This window comes from Ochotona princeps, unplaced genomic scaffold (assembly GCF_030435755.1).
Source record: "Ochotona princeps isolate mOchPri1 unplaced genomic scaffold, mOchPri1.hap1 HAP1_SCAFFOLD_3964, whole genome shotgun sequence".
NCBI classification, from domain to species: domain Eukaryota; kingdom Metazoa; phylum Chordata; class Mammalia; order Lagomorpha; family Ochotonidae; genus Ochotona; species Ochotona princeps.
In genome coordinates, this window is record NW_026696701.1 from 1 (window position 1) to 25868 (window position 25868).

The 25868-nt window shown below is 57.1% G+C and overlaps 1 protein-coding gene across 1 annotated transcript in view; it reads left to right on the forward strand.

Moving 5' to 3' along the window:
- Nucleotides 1-39: 39 nt before the first annotated feature.
- LOC131478860 (beta-secretase 2-like) overlaps nucleotides 40-25868 on the forward strand; it is a gene marked incomplete at its 3' end in the record, with an annotated part of 34149 nt that continues 8320 nt past the window's right edge. The window contains exon 1 of the mRNA XM_058659422.1: nucleotides 40-732. Within this exon, the coding sequence (XP_058515405.1) occupies nucleotides 433-732 (300 nt within the window). The remainder of the gene's footprint in view (nucleotides 733-25868) is intronic.

Here is a 25868-nt window from a genome sequence, read left to right on the forward strand (position 1 = left end):
GACTCGAGTTTCCCGGGAAAGAGGCGCGGTCTTGGCTCCACGAGTGTGGGGAGTGCGTGCGCGCGGGGCTCTGACCTTGGCCGCTGGGGCGGGGCCGGGGGCCTGTGCCCCGCGTCGCCGCCCGGCAGAGGGGGCAGCGGCTCGAGAACTTGTTCAACTTGGCTGTGCGCGCTGGGGCGGTCCCGGCGCCTCCGCCCCCTTCGGGCCTCCGCCTCCTTGAAGCCTCCTCCCCCGGGTCCTCCTCCCTGCCTGCGCCGCCGCCGCCGCCGGTGCCGATGCGCTCGCCGCCGTGTCCCGCAGCCGCGCAGTAGCCAGCAGTCTCGCAGCCCCCGCGCGCTCAAGTCGCTGAGCCGCGCTGCCGGACGGGGCCAGGCCGGGCCGAGGCGAGCCGGGCCGGGCTGGGCTGGGCGTGCCCCGGGCCCCGCCACGGGCATGGGCGCGCCGGCCCGGGCGCTGCTGCTGCCGCTGCTGGCCCAGTGGCTTCTGCGCGCAGTCCCGGTTCTGGCCCCCGCGCCCTTCACGTTGCCGCTCCGGGTGGCTACGGCCACGGGTGGCGGAGCTGCGCCCAGCCCCCGACCCGGGACTCCTGCCGCGCCCCGGGCCGACGGCCTGGCGCTCGCCCTGGAGCCCGCGGGGGGCGCCGCTAACTTCTTGGCCATGGTGGACAACCTGCAGGGTGACTCCGGCCGCGGCTACTACCTGGAGATGCTGCTCGGGACTCCCCCGCAGAAGGTAGGTCGGGGGACGCGCCCTCGCCGGCCCCTTCCTAGGTAGGGGGAAGGATTTTCGGGAACCAGTGATGTTGGGGTTGACCTCCTCGCCACAGTTGCCAGCAGGACGTAGGTCGAGGAAGCTGGGGCGCGACCCAGGGCTATGCGCCCGGCTTTGGAACTTGAGAGAGCTCGCCGCGGAGGTGCTGGGCGGCGCGGGGAGACCCGAAAGTTGCCTCTGGCGCGATTCCCTGCGGGTCGAGCGGCGCCTCCTTCCCGGAGGAGACGGTGCCGCGGGGTCTGGGGAGAGAGGCCGCGGGTCCTGGCGGGGGGAATCACCTGAGGTGATACCCACCCCCATGCTGTCTCATGGCCGAAGAGGCGCGGGCGCGCATCCAGGCTGGCGGGAGCTCAGCCAAGAACCAGCCGGTCCCCGGTGGCTCGCCGGCTGCGAGAGGAGCGAGACGCGTGCGCCCCGCGCCCGTCTCCGAGGGGCCTTCGCAGCCTCCCCCGTGTGCCGGCGTCGAGCCCCGCCTCGAATTCCGCGGTGCGGCGTGAGACGCGCAGTCAGGCTAACCAGGGAGGAATCCGGGGCCGAACCGGGCGATGGCAACACGCCGGTCAAGTCTGGGGCTTGCGCCTGAACAGTGCAGCGAGGAGCAGAGGCACTCGCCCGGGCGTGCTGGTCTTGGGACTCTGGGGAGTTCATCCGCCCCTCCTCCCTCCAACTTCTAACCCAGGTGTCGTGTGAGGTCAGGTTTTCTCAGCTGAACGCACTAAAGATGACTTTATTTTTATTTTTAACGTTGTCATTTGGGTTTTTAAAACTGCAGCAACGGTTTTCCCCCATAAATAGCAGGTACTCATGACTTTTGTGTAACTCTAATTATTCAAGACTTTCAGAGGAAAGACATGAGCTGTTAATTCTTTTAAAAAAGGAAACTCAACTCCTGGAGCTATTTAATTAGGGTGCGGTTTTTTTTCCCTCTAACCTTCAGAAGCCTGTGCTGTGGCGGCCAACTTTCATCCCAGTTGCCTTTCAGCTTGGTCATGGGACTCCTCGTGAGGGTCCCAAGGGGAAATGGTGGCTGCAGGGAGGGCAGGGTGCATGGGAAACAGTCAGCTGAGAAGCCAGCCGGCCTCAGGCCCAGCCTGCTCCAGCCCCTCGGCAAACCCACCCCGGGGAGAGGACCTTGTGACTCCTGCCTGCCGGGGACTTAGGAGTAAGCTTTGGTGTGAACCTGGGGTGGACCGTGTGCCCGGAAGGATAAAGACCCCAGGCCAGTTTTGGAGTGGGAGCCATTTTCTCTACTGGAGGACATAGGGGGCTTCGAAAAAAGCCTGGGAAATCACACCATGCTGCTGCTTCTTTTAAAGATTTATTTCAGCAGAGTGACAGGGAGCTTCTGTCTGCTGGTTCACTTCCCTGGCTTCCTACAACAGCCAGGGCGGGCCCACCATGAAGCCAGGAACCCCACCCTGGTCTCGCCCCTGGCTGGCAGGGCCCGGCACCTTGGGCCACCCAGAGGTCAGCTTGTGCCTTCCCAGGCGCAGTAGAGGGAGTGCGGGATTGGACGCTCCGTTGCAGGATGCGTGGCAGACAGCAAGCTGCCACAGCAGCAGCCCCACACTTTGTCTTTGAATTGCATTTCCCATGAATTTTTGAAGCCCCCTTGTCAAGGAGGTTTTGTCAGATAGAAGTCCCTGATACAAGCATCTCTTTGAGGAAGGGAAAAACCTCCATCAGGGCCCAAAAGTACTTCTCCTGAGGGGAGGAAGGCGCCTTTGCAAGTAATAGCTTGCCTTGGTTAATTAATTCATTGACCTTTACTCTAAAGTGCTGAAGTTTAATTAATTTAATGAGCAAGAATGTATTGAGTGCTTATGTTCATCTCTTTAGCATTGCCAAACAAAGAAGTAGTTCATTCAAGGTTAGGTCTCAGTTCAACTTTGGCTCGGCTCCAGGCGACTGTTTTTACAAAAACAGATTTGACTTGGGTGAACACACCTCCCTCCTGGCCTGATGTAGTGGTAAGATACTTCGTGGCAGAATCCACACCTGAGGTGCAAACTTTTAAGTGTTGGTGCCTGGGGCAGTGGGGTCACCTGTGGACCCTGCAGGAGATAAGTTTTAAGTCTGAGGTTTTTTTTTTTTTTTTTTGCAGTCTGGCCAAGCTGATGATTCTCCAAAGCCTCAAATAAAAAACTGCTTAGATGGCGAGAACAGTAGCATTGTCCATTCGAGCCATGAACGACACACGGGTGTTCCTGGCTTAAGGCAGCAGTACCACAGCGTGTAGGGGCTGGATTCAGGGCAAGCACCGTGCTGTGGGCCACGGGTACGCTGCTCAGGAAATCCGGGTGGCACCTGCCTGCTCCGGGGCGAGTGCTCGCATCTGCGTTTAGGACACAGCTTGGCAAGATCAGACGACTTGCCAGGGGCAAGGAAGTTGAGGCAGCAAGCTGGGGGCTGGATGCTAGAAGCCAGGTTCTGCTCTCCCAGGCAGCCAGTTGCTCCCCTCCGGCCCCTGTACTGCTCACCTTCACGCTGCTGGGTGCCGCTGGGGACAAGAGGCTGCTGAGTGACTGGATCCGAGTGTGCCTGTGACAGAACTGGAGGCAGGGGACCAGGAGTCAGGGCGCTACACAGGCCGGCTCCCCATGCAAAGCCAACACCAGTCCTTACAGCAAGGGCAGGTGGAGGTCCCGGCGCAGCAGCGGATGGCCCGCTGTTCCACCCTGGGACCCTGCATGGGTCATGGACGTCTGCCCAGATGGCCCCACGTGAGGCATGGAGCCCATGGGCCGGCGAGCAGGCCCAGGTTGGCATGGAGATGGAGCCGGGGGTTGCTCAGTGATACCATTAGGTGACTCCTTTCCGAAAGCAGCCGGCTAGTGTCTGCGAGAACTGTGCAATTTGGTCTTATTAATAATAATAATGGTGTTCTAAAGTGATTATAATTACAGCAATTTCCATTATTTTTTTTAAAAAAGGACGTTCATGCTAACATCATAGTTCTCCCTGAAGCTGGGGAGAGGTCTGCCAGCTCTGTACCTTGCAGTGGCTTCAAAAAGGCTTTTGGGATGTGGGTAGGTAAGGGGTTTCTGTCACCTGCAGCCATTTGGAGACATAGCCCAGCGCCTAGAATGTGGACACGGGACACCGGCCTCTCGGCTTGTTTCAGCTCACGCTCTGATCATGCTGCTTGCGTGACCATCGGTGTCTTAGTATGCAGGTATTTTTCAGGGCTTGACCTTGGAGCTAATGGTTAGGGAACAAACCCACCAGGGTATCCCGCGGGCACCAGGCTGGCTGTAGGTGAGGCTGGGAAGCCATCAGGGCAAAGAAGGAATGTGACTGGAGGTGGGTAACAGGTAAGAACGACTGAGGACTGAGCCTGTGTGTACTTGACTCCCCCTCCCGTGAGCAGAGAAAAACTACAGAAGGCTCTGAACTGCAGACAGCGCATGATGGACCCGGGAAGTGGCGCGGAACAGCCAGAGCAGGGAGCCAGAATCCCGTCCACTCACCCTGGGGGCTCAGGCCCATGCTGGGTGTTTCGCATGATCCGCAGCGGCTTGTGATAGAATTTGCCGTTTTCCAGTGTTTAGGTAGGTTAGCTGTGATTCAGAGGGACAGGGAAGCAGTCGGCCCGGCCTCCTTGCTCTGGGCAAGCCCGCGTGGTGGCAAGTTCCCATTGTCTGCTGGTGCTGGCTGTCTCCCTCAGCTCCCAGAGCTTTGGCTGCCTTGGGCCGTGCAAGGCCAAGGTTGCCGCACCCTAGGGGACCTGCACCTGCCAGTGGTGATTTCTCAGCTCCTGGTCCCGGCAGCTGAAGGTGCACTGAGCAGGGAACTGCTCCTGCTGAGGACCCAGAGGAGAGGGGCGCTCCTTCCTGCCTCTTCAGGGTGCCTGGAGGCTCGTGGCTGTGTCGGCCAATCCCCACCTCCACCTGGGCACTGCCTTCTCACGTGTGTGACACTCACCCACCCTGCCCGCCTCTTGTCCCGACCACGCTGCCAGGACCTCCCCTTTGCAAGGAAAGCGCTGGGGTCGGGACACAAGTTCAACCGATGTTTATAGTTACATAGGTTTTTTTTTTTCTTCTTTCACTCCCACCTTTTAATTACCAGTAATTTCAATTTGGAAGTATTTTTTTTTCATCAGTGGCAACAAGCAGATGGTGGTGTTGGCGCAGTCTAAGCAAGAGCGGTGGCAAGCTAGTGCACGGGGTGGGAGGAGGGGGGCTTCTGCATTTCCGTGCCCCCCGTTGGCTTCCCCACCATAGAGAGTGGCTGCTCAGAAGTCGGCTGTGTGCCGTGGGGCTGTACGCACTCATTCTACGAGTGCTGGGATTCATGGGTAAAATGGAATAAACCGATCCAGTGTGCGTAAGCTCGGACTGATACATTTAAAGATGGCTTAGTGGCTAAATCCTCACCTTGCTTACACTGGAATCCCATATGGGCACAGATTTGTATCCTGGCAGCTCCACTTCCCATCCAGCTCCCTGCCTGTGGCCTGGGAAAGCAGTAGAGGATAGCCCAAAGATGTGGGACCCTGCACCTGGGTGGGAGACCTGGAAGAAGCTCCTGGCTCCTGGCTTCAGGTTAGCTCAGCTCTGGCCACTGCAGCTACTTGGAGAGTGAACCGGCAGAAGATTTTTCTGTCTCTCCTTTTCTCTGTACCTCTGCTTTTGTAATAAAAATATGTATTTTTTAAAATATTGATTTAAGGGAGAGAATGTATGTGCCTGCCTGGTGGTTCACCCTGTACCTGCCCACAGCAGCAAGGGCAGGCTGGACCAAAGCCACAGGCCGGGGTGCTCCATCCAGGTCCCCCACATGGACAGCACACAGCCAGCTGCTGCCTGCCAGGGTGTACACACAGCTGGAAGCTGGAACCAGAGCAGGTGTCTGCAGGTGCTCACGACCTCCACCGTGCCTCTCTCCTCTTCCTCCTGGCTCCTTTGGTTGCAGGAAGGGATTGTCACTTCTTGGTTGCTGCTCCTCCTGGTTTCCTCCTGAAATCTTGTTGGTCCCTCCTCCTGAGAGTCAAAAGGGAAAGCATGGGATGGCTAGCGGGACCGGGGCTTGTGCTGTGTGCTGGAGGCATGCAGCTGTGCTGGACCCACGTGGGGAGTGGAGCTGGCAGATAGGTGGGGCTGACCCTGCGTGTGTGCCACTGAATAGGGCAAGTTCAGCCTTTGGCTCCTGGATCCAAGGTGCGGTTTGCCCAGGGCAAGGGTTGGGTTGATGGCTGCTGCTGACCCCTGTGTCACCCTCACTGGCAGTGACCCTGCGTGCTGGTGAGCGGCCCACCTAAGGTTCTCCCGTCACACCTAGAAGTTACCGGCTGTTTGTCCTTGGCCCCTTGCCCTCTGCCATGGGCAGTTCCTGGTCACCTGAAGTGCTTTCCAGCCGAGGCCAGACACTGGATGTATTCATACCTTAGAAACTCCAGCGGGCACCTTGGAGTACCCAGCATACCTGGTCAAGTGGGCAGCCTTGCACAGCTTCTGGGTATGAAGCCAAGTTCCCGGATCTTCCAGCTGTGAGAGGGCGCACAGGGTGGGCAACTGGCTGTGGCTTGATTCTGTCCCACACCGACTGTTGGCTATTTTTTTTTTTACTGATTGCTATTTCATAATAAATGTCACTTTTTGCTTTTAGACTCTCAAAAGAAAATTACTCTTGCTGTGCAGATACCCAGGAAGCGGAGTGAGCGGAGTGGATGCTGGCTGGTCCAGCACAGGTTCCAGGATTATGAGGAAGCAAAGGGACTGGGCATCAGCCAAACCCTGGCCTTGGCAACTCCGGGGGGAGCCAGCTGACCAGGGCAGCCCCTCCAGGGATCTAAGGACCACACCCCCAGCCTTGGAGAGACAGTAGTGTTTGAGCCAAAGCAGGCACGGACTTCTGAAGTCCTTTACACGGCATCGTGCCGCCTCCCCGGGAAGCAGGTGGCGTTGTGGTTTGCACAGGGCTTCAGCGGCCAGGTCCCGATCTGCCGTTGGCCAGCTCCTGGAGGACAAGTCCTCTGTCCTGTGTGCCTCGATCTCCTTGTCAGTCAGGGCTTTTGGCCCAGTGACCCCAGATCCCTCCTAGAAGCCCGGGCACTGCGCAGTCAGGTCGGTCATGTGCGGGAACTTGCCGTGGGGGTGATGTCTGTCCCCACGCTGGTGCTGCCTTACCTGAACACGTGGTGGTAAATACAGACCCAGGCTTTGGGCACAGCAAGTGGGATGGCCATGCCCCACCTGGGCATCACATTCCTGCAATCGAGACCCACCCCTGCTTCTGATCCGCCTTCAAGCTAATGAGCCCCTGGGCAGGTAGTGGAAGATGACCCTGCCACGCAGGTGGGTGGCACAGACAGAGCCAAGCTCCTGGCTTCAACTTGGCCCAGCTCTGGCTGTTTTGGGTATTTGGAAAGTTAACCGATGAACACAAAAAAATTCTCTCTTTTCCTGTCTCAAATATATTAAAATAAGCCCATAAATGCATGCAGACTCCCAGGACCTGGTTTTCCCAGCCTTACTGGAGGGATGGTGCCAAGGCCTGGCCACCTGCATTTTGTCGTATCCTCACTGTCCCTGAAGCAGCCAGCCTGGCCCCAAGGCTCCTTGCTCAGAGCACTCTCATTTCATCTTCTGACACTGTCCTGTCATTGAATCTTCCCTTCTGTCTGTCCACCTGGAAACTCTCAGCCTCAGACAGTGTTCTAGAAGCTTCCAGGGCTGGGCAGGTGAGAGTGTGAGGGGAGATTTGTTCAAGGATCGAGTTCTGAAGTGGAAGGTTTTTTTTTTTTTTTAAAGATTTATTCATTTTATTACAGCCAGATATACAGAGAGGAGGAGAGACAGAGAGGAAGATCCTCCGTCCGATGAGTCACTCCCCAAGTGAGCCGCAACGGGCTGATGCACGCCGATCCGAAGCTGGGAACCAGGAACCTCTTCCGGGTCTCCCACGCGGGTGCAGGGTCCCAGTGCATTGGGCGTCCTCGACTGCTTTCCCAGGCCACAAGCAGGGAGCTGGATGGGAAGTGGAGCTGCCAGGATTAGAACCGGCGCCCATATGGGATCCCGGGGCTTTCAAGGCGAGGACTTTAGCCGCTAGGCCACGCCACCGGGCCCTGAAGTGGAAGTTTTTTCAGAGTTCCACTGCTGAAGGTGACCCTTGGTGTTTCCTGTCTGCCACGGAGTACAGCCATACTATGGACATCCAGGAACATGGGAGGATAGGCTTTGTGGTGTAGCTGGTTAAGCCGCCACTTGGCACATTTCCATCCCGTGTCACGATTGAGTTTCTCTCCCTAACACCTGCGAGGTAGCAGGTGCTGACCAGTACGCGTGAGCAAGAGCTGGGTGGAGTTCCTGGCCCGGCTCTGACTATTGAACCATTCGTGGAATGTAAACCAGCAGACGTAAGATCTCTTCTCTCTTTCTCTCCCTCCCTCCCTCCCTCCTTCTCTATCTCATTAGGCAAGCAGAGCTTCTGCCTTCCTGTCACATTAGGTCCCTGTGGCCTCCCGCGGGAAGTGGCCTGGCGTTCGCACGGAGCCTGGGCACAGCCTCCCGTGTGCTTCACATCACCAGTGGGAGGTGGCAGCCTGCAGTGCCCGCCCAGGCCCCGTTGCATTCCTGTCCTGTTCCTGGTGTCACATGCTTCTCCCAAGATGCCTTAAAGCACTTAAGGTGGCCAGGAAAGAGGACAACCAATTTTGACCTAGACTCAAAGAGTAAATATGCTTCCCTTCTGTTTAACACATTTATTGAACACCCACTGTATGCCAGGACCCACTCTCAGCCGCTCAGTGCAACAGCCAAAGATGGTCTTGTATCTTCTTAGAACCTTGACTTGTTAGAAAGCTTGCCACGACAGTGGCCGGCGTCCCCCTGCTGGGCGTGACTGGGCGTTGGGAGGGGCCGGGGAGGCCTCTCCAAACAGGTGCATGCTGAGCTGAGGCTGGCCTGATGAGGACCAAGTCTTGGGAAGGTGGAGGCGTTGGCATTCAGGATGAAGCTGGGAGCTGAACACCACAGGGGAGAGCAGACCTGTGCTGTAAGTGCACGTGTGTGCATGGCCCCTGTGCCACGCCCTGAGCGCTGGCTGTGTGTGAGAGCACGTGTGTGCATGGCCCCTGTGCCACGCCCTGAGCGCTGGCTGCGTGTGAGAGCAGTACGTGTGTGCATGACCCCTGTGCCACGCCCTGAGCGCTGGCTGTGTGTGAGAGCACATGGGTGGAGCTCTTCCTTCGTCTGCTGTGTGCTATGTGGTGAGGTTCCGTTAGGACAAACATTTCTCAAAGAGTGTGGGAATGTTGGACAGCGCTGGTTCCAGGCTGTGTATGGGGGGGGGCAAGGAGTTGGAGACTGGCATACTTTGAGGGGATCTGAATTACAAAGAAAATCACTGGGTGAGTGCCCAGGGCTGGGGAAGTCGGGGAGACCACTGAGGCCTCAGGGGAGTTTCTCACCAGTGCCCCATCAGGTTCCTCTGACATGGAGCCCAGGCGGTTTTTCTCAGAGGGAGTCCCAGGGGCCGTGAGCGAGGCAGTGCCTGGGATGGACCAGGCTGTAGTTGTTGCAGCTGGAGCCCGTCCAGCTGCTCTGGGAGGGGGAGTCTAGTCCGTCAGCTGTCCCCACAGACAGGAGGGTGGCTGGTCGTTCACCACACACGTGTGCCTGTTGCAAACTAGAGTGCATCCCCACGAGTGCTGCTGCTGCTGCTTGCAGATGGACACGCTGCTCAGGTGCACGCGGTGGGCCCAGGTCAGGCTGACATCAAGCATTGAAAGAGAAAATAATGGGCACTGTTAGGTGCCTTTGAGAGCCGCCGTGTTGGGCTTTAAACTGGCTCCGGAAGGCGAGGATGTGAGGTGCAGGTGCTGAGCAGTAGGAGAGATGGTGGAAGTGGAGGGCCAGGGAGACAGCACTGCAGGTCAAAAGCCGCCACCACAACTCCTTTGAAAACTGAGCGAGGCGGACATCAGGGGATTCCAAAGCTTCCGAGTGGCCGGGGCCGCGCCAGGGTCTCAGAGCAGGTGGCGAGGCCCTCTCCCCACCTTCGCGTACAGCCCGTTGCCGAGGTCTGCAGAGGGGTTTCCTGAACTTCCGCTGGGCGTCACAGCATGTCCTGCCAGAGTTCACTGTCCCCTGGGCAGCAGCCCTCCTGCAGCCCGGTTAGGCACAGCGTGTGGGTGCTGCAGTCAGCAGCCCTCAGCAGAGGGACAGCAGTGATGTGTGTGTCCGAGTTCTGTACAAAAGAGTTTAAAAGAATTAATAGACGTTTCTAAAGAAAGGTGGATATGTGTTTCAGGCTCCATGTTAAGATTCAGGTAAGACGTTCATGAAATGAAAGAGGAGAAGCTGTGTGAATGTATTCTGGAAGCAAAGACTGTTGATACAGGGAGCCAAACCCGTGTGTGCAGCCTTTGTCAGGGTCCAGCCCGTGCACAGGATGTCCAAGGCGGTCATTACCAGCCCTGCTCCTCCCGCTCATCCCTGCTCACCTGCCATTTACCCCCACTGAGCCCCTGCACTCGCCCACTCCCAGCTCAGCTCCGTCCTGCAGGCTCCCCCCCATGCAGTGAGCTGGTCTGGTCTGTTGACACACCAGTCCTGAGTGTGGTGTTACAGTTTGCCGCGGGACCCAGGTGAGCAGAGGCAGCAGCCTGCAGGCCACGCCCAGGGACGTAGGCTGTCCTGCGCAGGAGGATGAGGGAACCAGTGACGCACTGCTTGAAACATGCCTGTGTCCTAAAGGGAGCTGACAGGTTTCAGAAACAGACTATATTATCTGTGCATTTTGGCTTGACCCTGCAGCCCCTGGGGGCAGCTTCTGTTACCTGGCCTTCGCCCTCCCTGTCTCCATAGGCCGCCTGCTGGGCTGTGTACCCAGGGTGGAGTCCCTGTGTCCCTAGGCTCCACCCTGTCCTGGCCACGTCAGGCTGGATGGGTGGGTTTGGGGCTGCTCCCTTCTCTCCCCACGACACAGGCTTGCCATCCTGGTTTGGGGCTGCAGGGTTACTCCCTGCAGGTGCACCTGAGGGCCTGGCCACCTCAGCCCCCCCAGGGAGAGCAGGGCTGAGGGGAGATGCCCGGGCAGGGCTCTGCCCCAGGGCAAGGAGCTGACCCATCTCCCTGCTGACTTTGGAGACCTCCTTAGCCATGGGGGTCTGGTGATGATGTGGGAGTCTTTTCAGCACAGACACTCCTCCAGTTCTGAGGAATGTTCTAGTCACTGCCAGCTCTTTCTTCTTGGACCTCCTCTTTTTTCCTAATTTTATTTTTAATTTTTGGTGATGTTTACATAGTTGATCAGGGTGGGAAGGGTCAAGGAATAGGGGAATGTGGGTGAGACCAAAGTTTCCAAATTTCCTTTTTTTCCTTCCTGTGTCTGGGGAAGGATGGGAATAAGGGAGAGGCTGCACCCAGCCTCCCAGCCTTCCTAGCACCCAGGGATGGGCCACCCGATGTCATCCCAGTGTCCCAGTGCTCCCAGTGTGGAGACTGCTCCGAGGGCTCTGCTCAAGTGGTTTCAGTGGTTCTGAAATGCTGTCGATCTCGCCGAACCAAGGACAGGGAACTCCTCCCAAGGTCCGTTGGCTGACAGTCCACCCCAGTCTCCATTCGCCCAGATATTGGCTGTCAACGCCTGGCTGGGGTCGTTGACTAATTTGTTCTTCCTTCCTTCCTCTGCTATGGTACCAGCTGTCCTGTGCCGGCTCCATGTCATCTGGCCATGCCGTCCACTGCTCCATCTGAGCCACTGAGGAGGCCCAGCTCTGACACAGGACTCCATGATCAGACCACGGATCCTATGATTCTCTCCGTGGTTGGGATTCTGAGTCCAGCAGTTCAGTTGGGGGGATCCCCAGACCTGGCTCTTGTGTGCCTGCAGTGCGGGGCCTCGGACCTCCTCTTCTCCGGTCATTGAGTCCTCTGGTTTGCTTTCTCCAGCTTCCGGCTCTGCCCGCCCTCCCGCTCCCCCTGCCCGCCCTCCCTCCCCCTGCGCCCCGCTCTTCAGGTCGCCCTTGATGGCAGGACTCTGCTTCTGCGTGTTCTTTGACGCTGCAACCCTGTTCTTGTCGTAATTGCTGTTCTGTTTCTCTGGGGAAGCCCAGTGTGGTTTCTGTCCCCGCCCGGTGCCTTCCTCGGTGTGTGGTTTTGCGTCATACCACGCAGTTGCATTCTTGGCTGATTGATCTGAAAGACAAACATTGAAAGACTGGCTGGTGGTGAGAGGGTGGAGCATGGTACCATGGCATGATGGACTGAGCCTCGGACCGTGATGCTGGCATCCCATGTGGCTGTGATCCGTGTCCTGGCTGCTCTCCTGATCAGGCCTTCTGCTGACGCACCTGGGAAAGCAGCAGCAGATGACCTAGTGGGAGACCCGGATGGAGCTCCTGGCACCCACGTTTAGACCGGTCCAGCTCCTGCCGTTACAGCCATTGGAGAGTGAGCCAGTGGGTGCGAGATCTCTCTGTGCCTCTAGTAGTACTTTTTAACGTGAAAACCAAAGGCTGGCTGGGAATTCGGTGCCATGTACCCATGAGGCGCACGCAGTGTGCTCTCACTCAGTCCTTGCCCGCTCTCACTGTGACTGTGACCGAGGTATTCCGTGTTGTGTGACCATGTCTTGCCCTGAAACAAATGCCTGCTGCCCTCTGCACTCCATGGCCGGAACCTTTCACCAGGTGGCTGGGTGACCCTGGGCCATGTGGCCGGAGCCTTTCACCGGGCAGCTCATGGGCCACGGGCCCTACGTGGAGATCCGTCAGGGCAGCTCGCGCCTCCCTAGCTACGGGGCAAGTGTGGCCGGGCTCCTACTTTCTCCTCCTGCCCACCCGTGCTGAAAATGCAAAGGTGGGGCATGAGGAGGTGGCACTCAGAAAAACCAGCCTCTCTTTTAATTCACTTTCCCCACCAGAGTCTCAAAGCCCTCCCGCCCCCCACAGCCAGCCTCGGCCTTCAGGGCCAGCAGGGTCAGCAGGGGGGCTGCTGCGGGTTGCTTGGATCTGTGCACCTGTTGCCCACGACTTGGACACGTAGCCCTGCTCAGAAGATCCAGCCTTCCTTGTTGAGCCACACTCAGTCTGTAGTTTCCTGTTGAACTTAGCAGTCAAAAATATTCCACACGACACACCCTCACAAGCTTTTAGGAAACACATTAAGAAATTATGAATTATTTTTACAAAAAGCAATTTTCCATTTTCTTCTTCTCAGTATTGCCAGGGTGTGGGAGGCTATGATGGAAAGTCTTTTTTCTAAATTTTTTTATTATTTTTTTTAAAGATTTATTTTATTTATTTATTTACTTATTTATTTTTTATTACAAAGTCAGATATACAGAGAGGAGAGACAGAGAGGAAGATCTTCCGTCCGATGATTCACTCCCCAAGTGAGCACAACAGCTGGTGCTGCGCCATCCGAAGCCGGGAACCTGGAACCTCTTCTGGGTCTCCCACGCGGGTGCAGGGTCCCACATCTTTGGGCCGTCCTCAACTGCTTTCCCAGGCCACAAGCAGGGAGCTGGATGGGAAGTGGAGTTGCTGGCGTCCATATGGGATCCCAGCATGTTCAAGGCGAGGACTTGAGCCGCTAGGCTACCATGCCGGGCCCTGTGATGGAAAGTCTTGTTTCTGTATTTGAGGGGCAGGGGGACAGGGAGGGCAGCTGCTGGGGACAGGTTCCTTCTGCTGGTTCACTTCCCAGATGGCTGCAGTGGCCAGAGGAGGCAGCCTGGAGCGCAGTGGAGGGCTATTGCGGGGGACAGGAGCTGGGGGGCTTCAGCTACCACGCTCTGCCCGACAGGAGGTTGGAGTCAGGAGTTTTCTTTTCTTTTCTTTTCTTTTCTTTTCTTTTCTTTTCTTTCTTTCTTTCTTTCTTTCTTTCTTTCTTTCTTTCTTTCTTTCTTTCTTTCGATATTTATTTTTATTTGAAAGACAGTTACAGAAAGAAAGAAAGACACAGATCTTCCAGCCGCTGGTTCATTTCCTGTAATGATCAGGACTGTGCCAGATGGAAGCCAGGAGCTTCTGGGTCTCCCACGCGGGTGCAGGGGCCCAAGGCTTTAGGCTGTCCTCCACTGCTTTCTCAGGCCCTAGGCAGGGAGCTGGATGGGAAGTGGAGCAGCCGGGACTCAAACCTCTGAGGACTTTGCTGATGGTGCTGGCAGGGCGCTGAGGCCCAGTAGGGAAGCTGTGGTCTCTGTGGGTCCTTGTGGACTGAAGCCACGCGTGGCGCTGCCAGGGGAGTGGGCGTGGGTAGACAGACACAGGCGTGGTTAGGCTGGGAGTGACCACATGGACCACATGCCCAGAGCGGCATCTCCGATGGGACAGCCGGCCCTGCAGGTGGATTTTTCTCTGCTTACCTGCTTTCCTGCTGAATGTGACACTTCTTACGATGCTTAGTCCTTTAGATTGTTTTTTCTTTTAAATATTTAATCATGTGTTGGAAAAAGTTACAGAAAAAGACAGAGTGTGACTCTTCCATCCTCTGGGTCACTTCCCCAAATGGGTACAACAGCTGGGGTGGGGCCAGGCTGAAGCCAGGAACCTCGAACTCCATGCAGGTCTCCCACATGGGGAGCAGGGACCCAAACACTTGGGCCAACCTCTGATACTTTCCCAGGCACAGTAGCAGGGAGCTGGAAGTGGAACAGCTGGGGCTTGAACTGGCATTCATGTGGTGTGCTCGTGTCACAGGCAGTGGCATAGCACTCTTTCCAGTCTCTGAGTTGCACATACTCTTGGGGTAGAATGCGATCCTTTGGTGTGTGTGTCCGGTGAGCGGTGAGAAAATCAGGTTAGCTAGCGTTGCTGTCTCCTGGCACGTCTTCACTGCCCCAGCCCATGGCGTCCCCGTGGGCCACCTCAGCAGATGTGCCCAGTGAACACTGACCAGTCAACGCCATGGCGTGGCTCTCTCTGCCTGGAGCCAGTGAGCACCTCTCCTCTACCCATTCCTGCCATGGGTAGCAGGTTCCTGTGAGCTATGCTCACCCACCTCTGCCCTCCCCCAGGCGGAATCTATGACAATTCCAGCCTTTTGAGGAGTGAGGGTTTCCTGGGGCTTCAGGGGTGGTTGCCTGCTGCCTGCTGCTGTCCAGCCTGGGTCCCAGGACTGGGGCCGGCTCCTGCCACATCGAGATGCCCGGCAGACGCTCATTCATTTCTCGGTCCCACTGCCTCTTCCTGATGCTGGCATGGTGGACATGCCTGCTGCTGGCAGCCCCAGAATAGAAGGGAGCTCTGTGTGGGAGCTTTACTGGATGGCACAGCCCAACTTCCTCCACCGTGCCCTGCCCCAACCTCGTGCCTGCCAGCCCGTGACTCACACTCCCCTGACTTGTAGCAGCGCCCACTTTTTGTCGTCGTTGGCGGGAACTCTTCCCAGGAGGCAGGGTGCTGCCTGGGACCCACTCGCTTTGTCCTGCCGTGTGTGTGTGTGTGTGTGTGTGTGTGTGTGTGTGTGTGTGAGCACGCACATGTGTGCTTGTGTGGGTGGCCCTGCCTGGTGCCAACTCCTTATCAAGTGTCTAGGTAGAAATGACACCACCTATTGGTCTCCAGCTGTGATAACTGAAGGATTAGAGGCATTTTCCTGGGTCCTGTGCCAGGGAGACTAACTTCCGAGAGCTGGGCTGCCCAGGCTGCTGACCAGACTCCCGAGTCTCCCTGCCCCCAGCCCGGCATGCGGACCCAGTTTCATCACCCCATCAGGCCCGGGATGGGGCTGGCACTTCGGCTCAGATCGGGAGCCAGTCCAGCTCCCTGCTAGAGCACCTGGGAAGGCAGCAAGGGATGGCCTGAGCTTGGCCCTGCACCGCGGGGCCCCGGGTGGAGCTGCAGGCTCCTGGGCCAGCCGTGGCTGATGCAGCCGTGTGGAGGGTAGAAGTGCTCTTTCTGTCATGCGCTTTCAAGTAAAAAAAAAGTGGATAAATATTTTAAATACTTAAAAAGAGTGGAAGAGGAGATCAGGGCCTCCCCCTGCCTCTCTTGGGGCTGACTCCTAGGGGAGGAGACGCTGTAACCAGCTCAGGCCAAACTCTGTTGCTTTGCCACGGCAGCCCCGGGCTGGCTCGAACCCCTATCCTCCCGCACTGCCCCAGCTCCTCAGCCTCTCCTCCCCGTATGTCCCCCTCCCCAGACCCCCTTCCAGGCCTGGGCCTCACTCGCTCGGGGACACATTGTGCCTTGGTGGCCATGTCCCCGGCCTCTGCTGAGTCCTTGGTCCCCCAGTAGACGTGTGTCAGGATGCTGGTCATGTCGCGAGCATCTACTGCGTGCCTGCAGCCGATTGGCTCTCATGCACTTGGGGTGGCTGTAAGAGAAGCCCTGGGAGCAGAGTTCAGTTGGTCTGCTTGTCACCAAAGAAGACACATCCACGTGGGGCAGGATTGTGACCCTGGGCGAATCGGAAGAGAATGGCGCCTTATGTTGCTGGTTATCTTGAGCTGAGATCCGCCAGCGCCTGCCCTTCTGAGTGCTCGAAGCTAAGAGGGCTGGGATGTTTGTCCTAGAAACCCAGCACTTAGCCGGAGCAGGCTTCCGGCGGCTGCCGTGTGCGCCATCTCGGCTCCCTCGGTCTCGGCCGCTCATTGATCCCAGAGCCCGGCAGCCTCCTCCGGGAGAGAAGAGTTAAGTTGTGGCTGCTGGCTCCTGGTGCTGTATCCAGGAAGCGAGAGGTGCCCCCATGGGCACACCCTGGGATCTTAAGAGTGGGAGAGGCAGCAGTCTTGTGCCAGGAAATGGTACTGAGGTTTCCTCTAAGTCTGCCGCTTCGTGCTTTTCTAGAGGAAACCTATCTTGGCGGCAGAGGAGATAAAACAAGAGTTCACTGTGGCCATTCCCGAAAGTATTCCGTATTTTCCAAGCTTGCAAAAGCAGCATTTTTAAAGGATGTTGGCAGTGGTTGAGGGAGAGACTGGGTTATCGCATGACCTCACTTGTGTACTAACCACAGGGGTGGGGGATTGGGGCGCTAAGAGTGCATTTTCTTTTGAAAAGACTTAGTAGTTATTTTAAAGAGTTGCAGAGAGAGAGATGGCTGCAGCAGCCTGAGCTGAGCCAGTCTGAAGCCAGGAGCTTCATCATCTGGGCTCCGTGTGGGTGCAGGGCCAAGCACTTGGGCCGTCTTCGCTGGATTCCCAGGTGTATCAGCAGGGGGCTGGATTGGAAGTGGAGCGGCCAGGACTCAAACCAGCGTCCATGTGGATGCAGTGTTGCAGGTGGTAGCTTAACACGCAGCGCTGCAGCGCCGGCTTTCTCACGTGGAAAAGCCCATTCTTTGTCAGCTGTCAGCTTCCGTATCATTTCCAGTGCCGCAGGGAATGGTGAGCTCGTGTGTGCAGTCCACAGACAGAGTGTTTCCGAAGTCTCTGTGCTGCCTGCTCAGGCGTGCCCCCTGTGCCCCCCGTGCCCCATGCGCGTAACGCTCGGCCCGCGGGGACAGCCGTGCAGTCCTGTGAGGCTGGGCAAGGAGGAGACGTCCCAGGAGATGTGTCTTTGGGGACATGAGCATTGCGTGGCCTGCACAGGGTGAGCCGGCCACTGCAGGGGACCTCCCGGTGGCACTGCGCGAGCTGCTGCTGGCAGCACACAGCATGCTGTTGAAGTTACCTGTTTGGTTGCAAGAGGAAAGTGGAGACGTTAGTGATGACTAGTGTTCCGTGGCAAACACTGCAACTGTAGTGTCACGTCATCCTTAAGGCCACCGTCAAGTGTTGGATCCCACCCACACTGTGGGCACCGCTCTGGGAATGTTGATGTTGGCATCATTGCACCTGCGCATGGCACCTTGTGCTGTGATGTCATTGCAGCTCTCATGTCAGCCAGGGATTGGGAATTTTCCAGCTGCGCTGCGGTCTGCTGGGACGGCGGACTGAGGCTGTTGCTGCTAACTGGATTGTGGCGATTCGACAGGTGACCAATGTGTGTTTGATTTCTGGGTGGTGGGAGGAGGGACAGAGGCCAGATGTTGACTTTGAATGGGAGCCTGAGGCACTGCTGTTGTGGGGAGGTGCAGGCGGGATGTGATATTGCATGTCCAGCACGCCCAGCACTGGCACAGCCTGCCCACCTGTGCCCATGGGAGAGACGTCTGGGCTACAGGGGGGCCACGTATGTGCAGTAAGTCATGGGTGGCAGAGGGAATGACTACAAGGAAGTGGCCCGGGTCTGGGCGTGGGAGAGTACTGGGAACAGTTCACCACCCAGAAGACACCGAGTCCCTCTCATCAGCCATCGGTCCCCAGGCCTCCCTCCTGGCATGGGGGTCCTCAGCTGGGTGCCGTGGAGCAGCGGCCCTGGCAGTGCCCCTCCCACCACCAAGGAACAACAGAGCCAGGCTCACCCCTGGGGTTGGATAACACATAGTCCCGTAGGGTGCACTTGGCTGCTCATCTACCCATGGGGTCCCTGCCATCCACAGGTGATCATGGCACCATCCTCTGGGTGGGAGACTGTGTCCTTCCTGTAAATTCCTGGCATGATTGTCCTGACTGGGCGGGGCAAGACCATAACCCTAAGATTGCTTTCAATCCTTGAACATTCAGCACCCACATTCAGGTATTCAGATTGGGTCTAGGGGCAGGGCTACATTGTTGCTTTGATGAGGCAGTTAGCATAGTACATGCATGATCCACAGTCACACAGCTCCGCCTTGCACTTGGTACCTGCCCGGCCACGGACTCGACACCACACGCTGTTCTGTGAGCAGAGTGCCTGGCAGCCCCGCCTTGTGGGAGCTTCCGTTTGGATGGAAGTGACAGGCAGAACGCTGTGTAGACAGTGATGGGTGCTGTGGAAGACAGGAGGGTGTGAACAGCGGACTGTGTGTGTGGGCACCTGTCATTCATGTGTTGTGGCTGGCCAGGGACAGGCTGCTGCAGCGAGGGAGCAGCGGGACGGTGTGGGGCACAGTGCTCAACGGACCTGAGCAGGCGTCCTCGCCTGTTGGAGGGACCCCAAGGAGGCATCGTGGTGGCTGTTGGTGGGAGGGAGGTTGGGGCAGGGGCTATGGCTGCAAGAAAAGTAACGGGGGGGTGTGGGTGTCGACACACCAATCAAGAGGCCCGCTCCTGTGGCTGCAGCTGGCTCAGTTCAGGTTGCGTAAGTGGTCTCTGAACACCCAGGTTGGAGAGTCCACACCATGGAGTGCTCTTTGATGCCCACAAGTGTATGCACTCCCAGTAGAGTGGGTCTAGGCAGAAAAGAGACCAAGTCCAGCGATGGGCCTGGGTACCCCCAAAACGTGGAGGTGAGGGAGGCTGGGATTCCTAGGGTCCGGAGGCCAAGGGAAGAAGCAGCACAAGCTGTGTGGCACCCCACAACAGGCCACAGCTGAGAAGGCAGGGCAGCAGCATTGGCCTTGGCAGCGTGGGCAGGGAGTGGGGGCCGAGCACGGCCGGAGCCTCCACGGGGAGAAAGTGGAGACACTGAGGCCTGTCCACCCAGGAAGGGATGCAGGCCTGGCCGTGGCTGTGTCTGCTGTTCCTGGGCCGAGGTCAGCCACAGTGCACGGGGCTCTCACCTGCTTGTCGGGGATCCTGCCAGGCTTCACATGTCGGCATCTGTCCCTACCCCACCCGCAGCCAAAGTTCTGGAATATTCTGGAAGGTTTCTTCTGTGCTGTAATTAGGACAACATTGATTGCATGGGAGTAAGGCACAAGCCAGGTGCTCCTCTGTTCTCTGGGTGTTCTTGCATAATGCTTAGGTGGCACCCCGGAAGTGCAGGGGTCAGCATGCTTTTCCCCGGAGGAGTCCACGTGGAAGGGCCTGGGGGTGCCTTTCTGGTGATGAATGCTGTCTTTGATTGTGATGTGCCCACCAAACACTCTTTTGGTTTTCCTTTGGATAGAACCCAAGACATCAAAGCCTTTGAGGAACCACGCAGAAGCAGCTGCTGGCCCAGAACCAGCAGGGGGAGGGGGAGAGGAGGGGAGCAGCGCTGGGGTGGGGATGGTAGTCTGGGGAGCGTACCCTAGCGGAGGCAGGGCAGGTCTTTCCCAGTTGCTCCTTCCAGGCTCTGGTCTCTGAAGAGGTCCAGGCAAAGTGCTGGATTTTGTTTTAATACATTTTTATTGGAAAGGCAGATCTACAAAGAGAAGGAGAGAGAGAGACCCTCTGTGTGCTGGTTCATTCCACAAATGGCTGCAGTGGTTGGAAGCTGAACCAGTCTGAAGGCAGGAGCCTTCTCCAGGTCTCCCAGGCAGGTGCAGGGCCCAAGGCCTCGAGCCATCCTCCTCTGCTTTCCCAGACCATGCAGCTGGATGGGAAGTGGAGCAGCTGGGACACGAACCAGCACCTATGTGGGATCCCGGCACTTAGAGGTGGAGAATTAGTCTGTTGAGCCATCTCACTGGGCCTGCAGGTCAGTTTTAAGTGGAGCACAGCTCTCATTCCTGTGGCCCAGTCTGTGCCTCCCCAGGAGCCGACAGGGGCCCAAGCACTCTGGCCATCCGTGCTGCCTGTCTCTCTCAGGGCGCCTCAGCGGGGATCTGCAATAAGCAACAGAGCCAAACTCGAACCCGGGCACTGTGATTGGGGTGCAGGCTCGGTCAGGTGCCCACCCAGGAAGTACCTTTTTTAGGATTTATTTTATTTTTTATTTGGAAAGTCAGACATACAGAGAGGAGGAGAGACAGAGAGGAAGATCTTCCGCCCGATGATTCATTCCCCAAGTGACCAAAATGGCTGGAACTGAGCTTATCTGGAGCCAGGAGCTCTTCCGGGTCTCCCACATGGATGGGTACAGGGTCCAAAGGCTTTGGGCTGTCCTTGACTACTTTCCCAAGCTGTAAGCAGGGAGCTGGATGGGAAGCAGGGTAGCCAGGACACAAACTGGTACCCAAATGGAATCCTGGTGCGTGCAGGCGAGAACTTTAGCCACTAGGCTACCACACAGGGCCCCTCAACACACTTTTTAAAAGTATTTCATGGAGTCCAGTGCGATAGCCTGGCAGCTAAAGCCCTCACCTTGCACACCTGGGATCCCATATGGGCCATGGTTCTAATCCCGGTGACCCGTGCTTCCCATCCAGCTCCCTGCCTGTGGCCTGGGAAAGCAGTTGAGGACGGCCCAATGGCTTGGGACCCTGAACCCACGTGGGAGACCCAGAAGAGGCTCCGGGGCTCCTGGCTTTGGATTGGCTCAGCTTTGGCTATTGCAGCCACTCGGGGAGTGAACCAGCGGACAGATCTTCCTCTCTGTCTCTCCTCCTCTCTGTATATCTGACTTTCTAATAAAAACAAGTTTTAAAAATAAATAAAAGTGTGTTGACAGACCAAGTGCTTGTGACTTAGTTTTGTAACTCGGTGGCTAAGCCTCATGGGACCCACCTTAGATGGACTGGGTTACAGTGTAAAATCAGCGCTCACAGTAGAGGAGCCTGAAGTTGAGGATTGCGCAGCTGGTCCTGTCGGGTTCTGTTGAGGGCTCTGGTCCTGGCTGTGGACTGCTGACTTGCCTGTCCGTGAGGGCTCCACTTTCCTGCACGAAGTCACCCCGAGTCCCATGTCCTGCACCATCCTTGTGGGGCCGGGATTTCAGCCTGCAGGTGGAATCACCCCATGCGTGGCATGCAGAGGGGCTCTCGCTCTGCCTTGACAAGCGTGAGGGTTCTGACACCTGTAGGGGCGGACGATGGAACCAGGCAGATGCTGTAGAGTTCTTGTCCCGAGGGGGAGCGCATTCACAGCCAGGGGAGCGCATGCGCAGCCAGGGGCCGGGAGGGCACAGAGGGCCCTTGCTGCAGTTTTGCAAGAGAAGCGTTCTGGAGATTGGCTCTCCAGCAAGGTGAATGGAAACTGAGCACTTGCACGCCGTGGAGGTGGTATATGGGACCAGCTCCACGGTGTAGCGGTTAACCACCGCCTGTTACACTGACATATAGTGACACCGCGTAGGTGCTGGTTTGAGTCCCAGCTGCTCCACTTGTGACCCCACTCCCTGCAGAAGGACCTGAGAGGGTAGCAGAGGAGGGCTCAGGTGCCCCTGCACCCGCATTGGAGACCAGGTGAAGCTGCTGGCTCCTGGCTTCTGCCTGGCCCATTTGTGGGGTTCATCAGCGGATGGAAGACCTCTCTGTCCTTCCCTCTCTATCCATGATTCTGCCTTTCAAATAAATAAATAAACCTGAAAAAATGTGGAAAGTTTTATGTGATGTGTATGTTACCACCGATTGGGGGAAATGAACACCTAAGTAGAGGAGGGGTCTAAGAGCCAACCTGTCCCCAGCGGGCCATGTATGCCAGCCTTCTCTCTCCACGGTTATTAAAACAGTTACTGAATCTGAATGCTGAGCCAGGGTGAGTTCAAGTTGGATACGGCTGCTCCATTGCAGTTGTCAACCATGGAGCACCAGGCAGCATTCCATAAAATTCCAAATGCATCTTCTAAAAAGGTGTCTCTTATTTATTTGAAAGGCAAGTGACAGGAGAGACAGCAACGGGGATGGTGGGGAGAGATCTTCTCTCTGCTGCTTTTCTCACCACACAGCCACAGGTGCCATGGCTGGACTAGGATGGTGCCAGGAGCCTGGAGCCCGCCCAGGTCTCCCACATGGGTGCCAGACCCAGCCACTTGGACATTTTCTGTGGCTTTCCCAGGAGCATTAGCAGGGCTCTGGATCAGAAATGGAGCAGCCAGGACTGAAACCAGTGCTTATGTCTCAATGACTTGAGAGTGAAGACATTTGCATACTGCTCTTGAAGTCTCTTGGAAAGTTCCAGAACTTTCCAGATATTCCCAGGCAATGTATCATGAGTTCTTGGGCGGGGCTGGAGGTGGCTTTAGCTGTCCTTTCGGGAAGGAGCAGCCCTATTGTCCCCAGATATGGGCATGAAGCTGCAAGTTTGCTTCCTTGACCTGGTTTTCATGTGGATTGTTCTGTCTGTGGGAGAGGGCTCATTGCTGTTGGTGGCTGTGCGTGCAGCCCAGCCCTGAGACACAATCAGGAGGCTTATCGAATATCCTGACATGGGCTTCAGCCCCTTGGTCCACTGATGGCTCTGCAGCAGGTGGGCGGCCCATGAAACTCGAGTGGCATCAGGGAACCCTGCGAAACCCTGGCATTGCCCAAGACAGAAGGCTGCTCTGTTCTCCTGCTTGGCCTCTGAGCCTCTAAAGACACCTGAGGAGCAGGTGGGAGGGAGCCGTCACCGGTGCAAACAAGCACATTTTGGTTTCTGCTTGGAAAGAGGTCAGCAGGAACCAGGCCTGACTCTCCCAAGACAACACGGCCGTGAGCATCTGTTGACCAACCGGCAGTGTCCTCAGGTGGGACACCCACCTTCGGGGCTGCTTGGGCTGCCCTGTGAGCTCTCAGCCTGGCTCCGCAGGTCACTGGTGGGCAGCTGTGTGCCAGCCTCACAGCCCTGGGATCTGGGGAAGCAGGGAGAAGAGACTGCCTCACGTGCCACCATTCTGGGGCTGTGACTGGCACTAAGGCAGCCTTCAGAGAAGATGAACAATTGAGGGAGGACCCCTACAGACCCCTTTGTGGGGTGGGCGCGGAGGGTCTTCCTTCTCTGAGGGGCGGCTCTCCCTGAGCCATGGCCTCCACCAAAGGGCCCCCTGGCAGTGAACACAGCACCCATCCTGAGGCACTTGCTGCTGGGCCAGAAAGAGCGTAAGTGCAGACCCTGGCCTTCCAGGGCTGGGGGTGGACAGAGGAAAACCCCGAGTGTTCCTGACTGTGCGTGAGGGGACGCTGTCTCCTGGTCAGCCCTTGTTCTGTTGAGGGAGGAACGAGTCTTTTTACTATGTTATTGGGCAACTTTGTAATAGCAGCTTTATTGCACTAAGCCTTCCCGTCGGTCATCACCCATCTTCGCAGCTGTCTGACAGCATTGTGCGACCCTCACCACCCTTGATTTAGCCGTGACCACGGGCCATCTCCTTACAGAGCGCAGCCAGCCGACACTGCAGCCCTGTGGGCACAGGTTGGGCACAGGGGCAGAGGGGTCCTAAGGGCTGTGCTGTGTACCCTGCCTCCCATCTTGAGTCCTGCCTGTCTCCAGCTAAGTCGATCATTGCCAAGGTGACTGGCCCCTTGGGAGGAGGGACAGCAGCTGCCACAGACAGACATTGAGAGGGACGGGGGGAGCTTGTGGGGACAGTATCCCACATGGACAAGTGACAGTGAGACCCTGGAACTCACCAAAGGCCTGCAGGGAGCCAGCCAGGGTCCAGACGAACTGGAGATGACAAAATCTAGGATAAAATGGTTCCCTGATGGTTACATCACTCATTCATCCATCCAGTGGGCCGCTATCAAGTGCCAGGTACTGTGCTTCCAGTGCAAACCCACCGGGGTGATTGGGGAGAAGGCAGAAGACCCAAGAGTCAGGGGCAGGAGTGGGCACAGGCAAACAGGCAGGGCACCGGCTGGCAACTCACTGAATCGGGGCAGAGGAAGCTGGTACCGAGATGTCAGCGTGTGCGATCCAGGCAGAACTCTGCTTGCCCGGTCCTGGGCCACGCAGGGTCACTTGCAAGTGTTCCATCTCGCGGTCACGTCCATGGCAGCGTCCCCTCCTCTGAGCCTCCTGGAGGGACGGCTGCCTGCGTAGCACCCAGGCCCTGGGGCCACATCAGGAGGCAGCAAGGGAGAGATGCCGCAAGGACATGTGTCCAGCAGAGAAGGGACTTGAAGCCACGCACCCACAGACTTGGCTGCCAAGTCCCCTTACAGATGTGTCCTCTGCGCTGTGACCAGGGTGGCTTGTTGCAAAAGTTGCGGAGCTCCTTGAAGGAATCCCCTCCCCCAGTGAGGTGATCCAGGATTCTGATGCAGGGTTTGCTCTGAGCACCCTCTTAGGCCCCTCCTGTGCCCGAACTGTTCCTCTGAGCCACATTCTGTAGCCCCTCCTCCTGGTTTATTAACCCTCATTTCAGGCAGTAGAGAGACGTGCAGACAGCGATTTTCGCTCTCTCCAACAAGACGCGTTTGAGTAAAAGAGATGCTTTTCCAGAGCTACAGTGCTCAGAGGGCCCCAGGAACCTGATCAGGTGTGACTGCCCCAGGATTGGGCCTGCAGATGGGCGGCTGATGGGCTTAGGAACCGCGGTCCATGAGCCACTGTTCCATGCTCTGCCTCTTTTCCTCTCTCTCCACCTGCTGAGAAAGGTGCAGCAAGAGCTGGCCTGCCGAGGAATCCACTGCCCTGCAGGGTTCAAGGGTGGGGCTCCTCAGGGTGATCTGAGTTACAGGTCAGCTCAGCACCAGCCATTGTGGCTGTTTGGGAGTGAACCAGTGGATGGAAGAGCTCTCTGTGTGTCCTCCCCAACCCCCCTAACTCTTCATTTTGAATAAAAATAACGTTAAATATGTTTTTAAAACGTTGACAACAAAGGTGATGCTCGATTCCTGCCGCCCTGCCCTCCTGCGTCTCGTGTCGCTTGGATGGAGCTTTAGGGCAGGTGTTTGAGCACCTGCTGCCCTTCCCCACACTTCCTCCCCTCTGTCCAGGCCTGGACTCCGTCCTTGTCAGGCCTGCCTCCCTCGCTGCCTGTGTCACAGGAGGGACCCCAAGACCTCCCGTGGGATGGCAGGGTTAGAACAGGGAAAGCCAACACCTGTCAGAATTGAAGACCCTTGAGGCCTTGTGGAAATTGGCTTTTGTTGCTCATTGCTGGGTGCGGGACAGTAATGGTTTCTTCCACAGGAGGCTGCTTGGTGGGGACCAGCGCTCCCGGGCTGTTGCCCTTGGCCATGGCATCTGTGTCCTCACTCACATGCCAGGGCCAATGCCCTCTTCTGCTTTTCGGGACCTTGTAAATTGTGCTTTGAAAGTGCAGAGACGTTCTCTGAATTAGGAGCTGGGTGTGTGTTTTCAGTGTTTCCCCAGGAGTTGGGTCATTGTGTGTGTACACCTGCACCTAGGTGCACATGAACTTGAACCAAACAGGCAGGCCATGGTTTTGGAGATTCCAGGAGTACAGGCAGCAGCAGACTTTCCGAGTGTGTGATGTGGGGCGAGGTGTGTGGGAGAAACCCACACCCTGGGTGTTACTGAGCTCTCATTTCTTTCCAGGGCATTGTGTGACATTTGCAGGAAGAGTGGGACAGCCATCAGTTGGTTTTGCTTTTGAGCATGACACTGTTTGCACAGGTGGCTAATGGTCTCTGAGAATCGGTGTA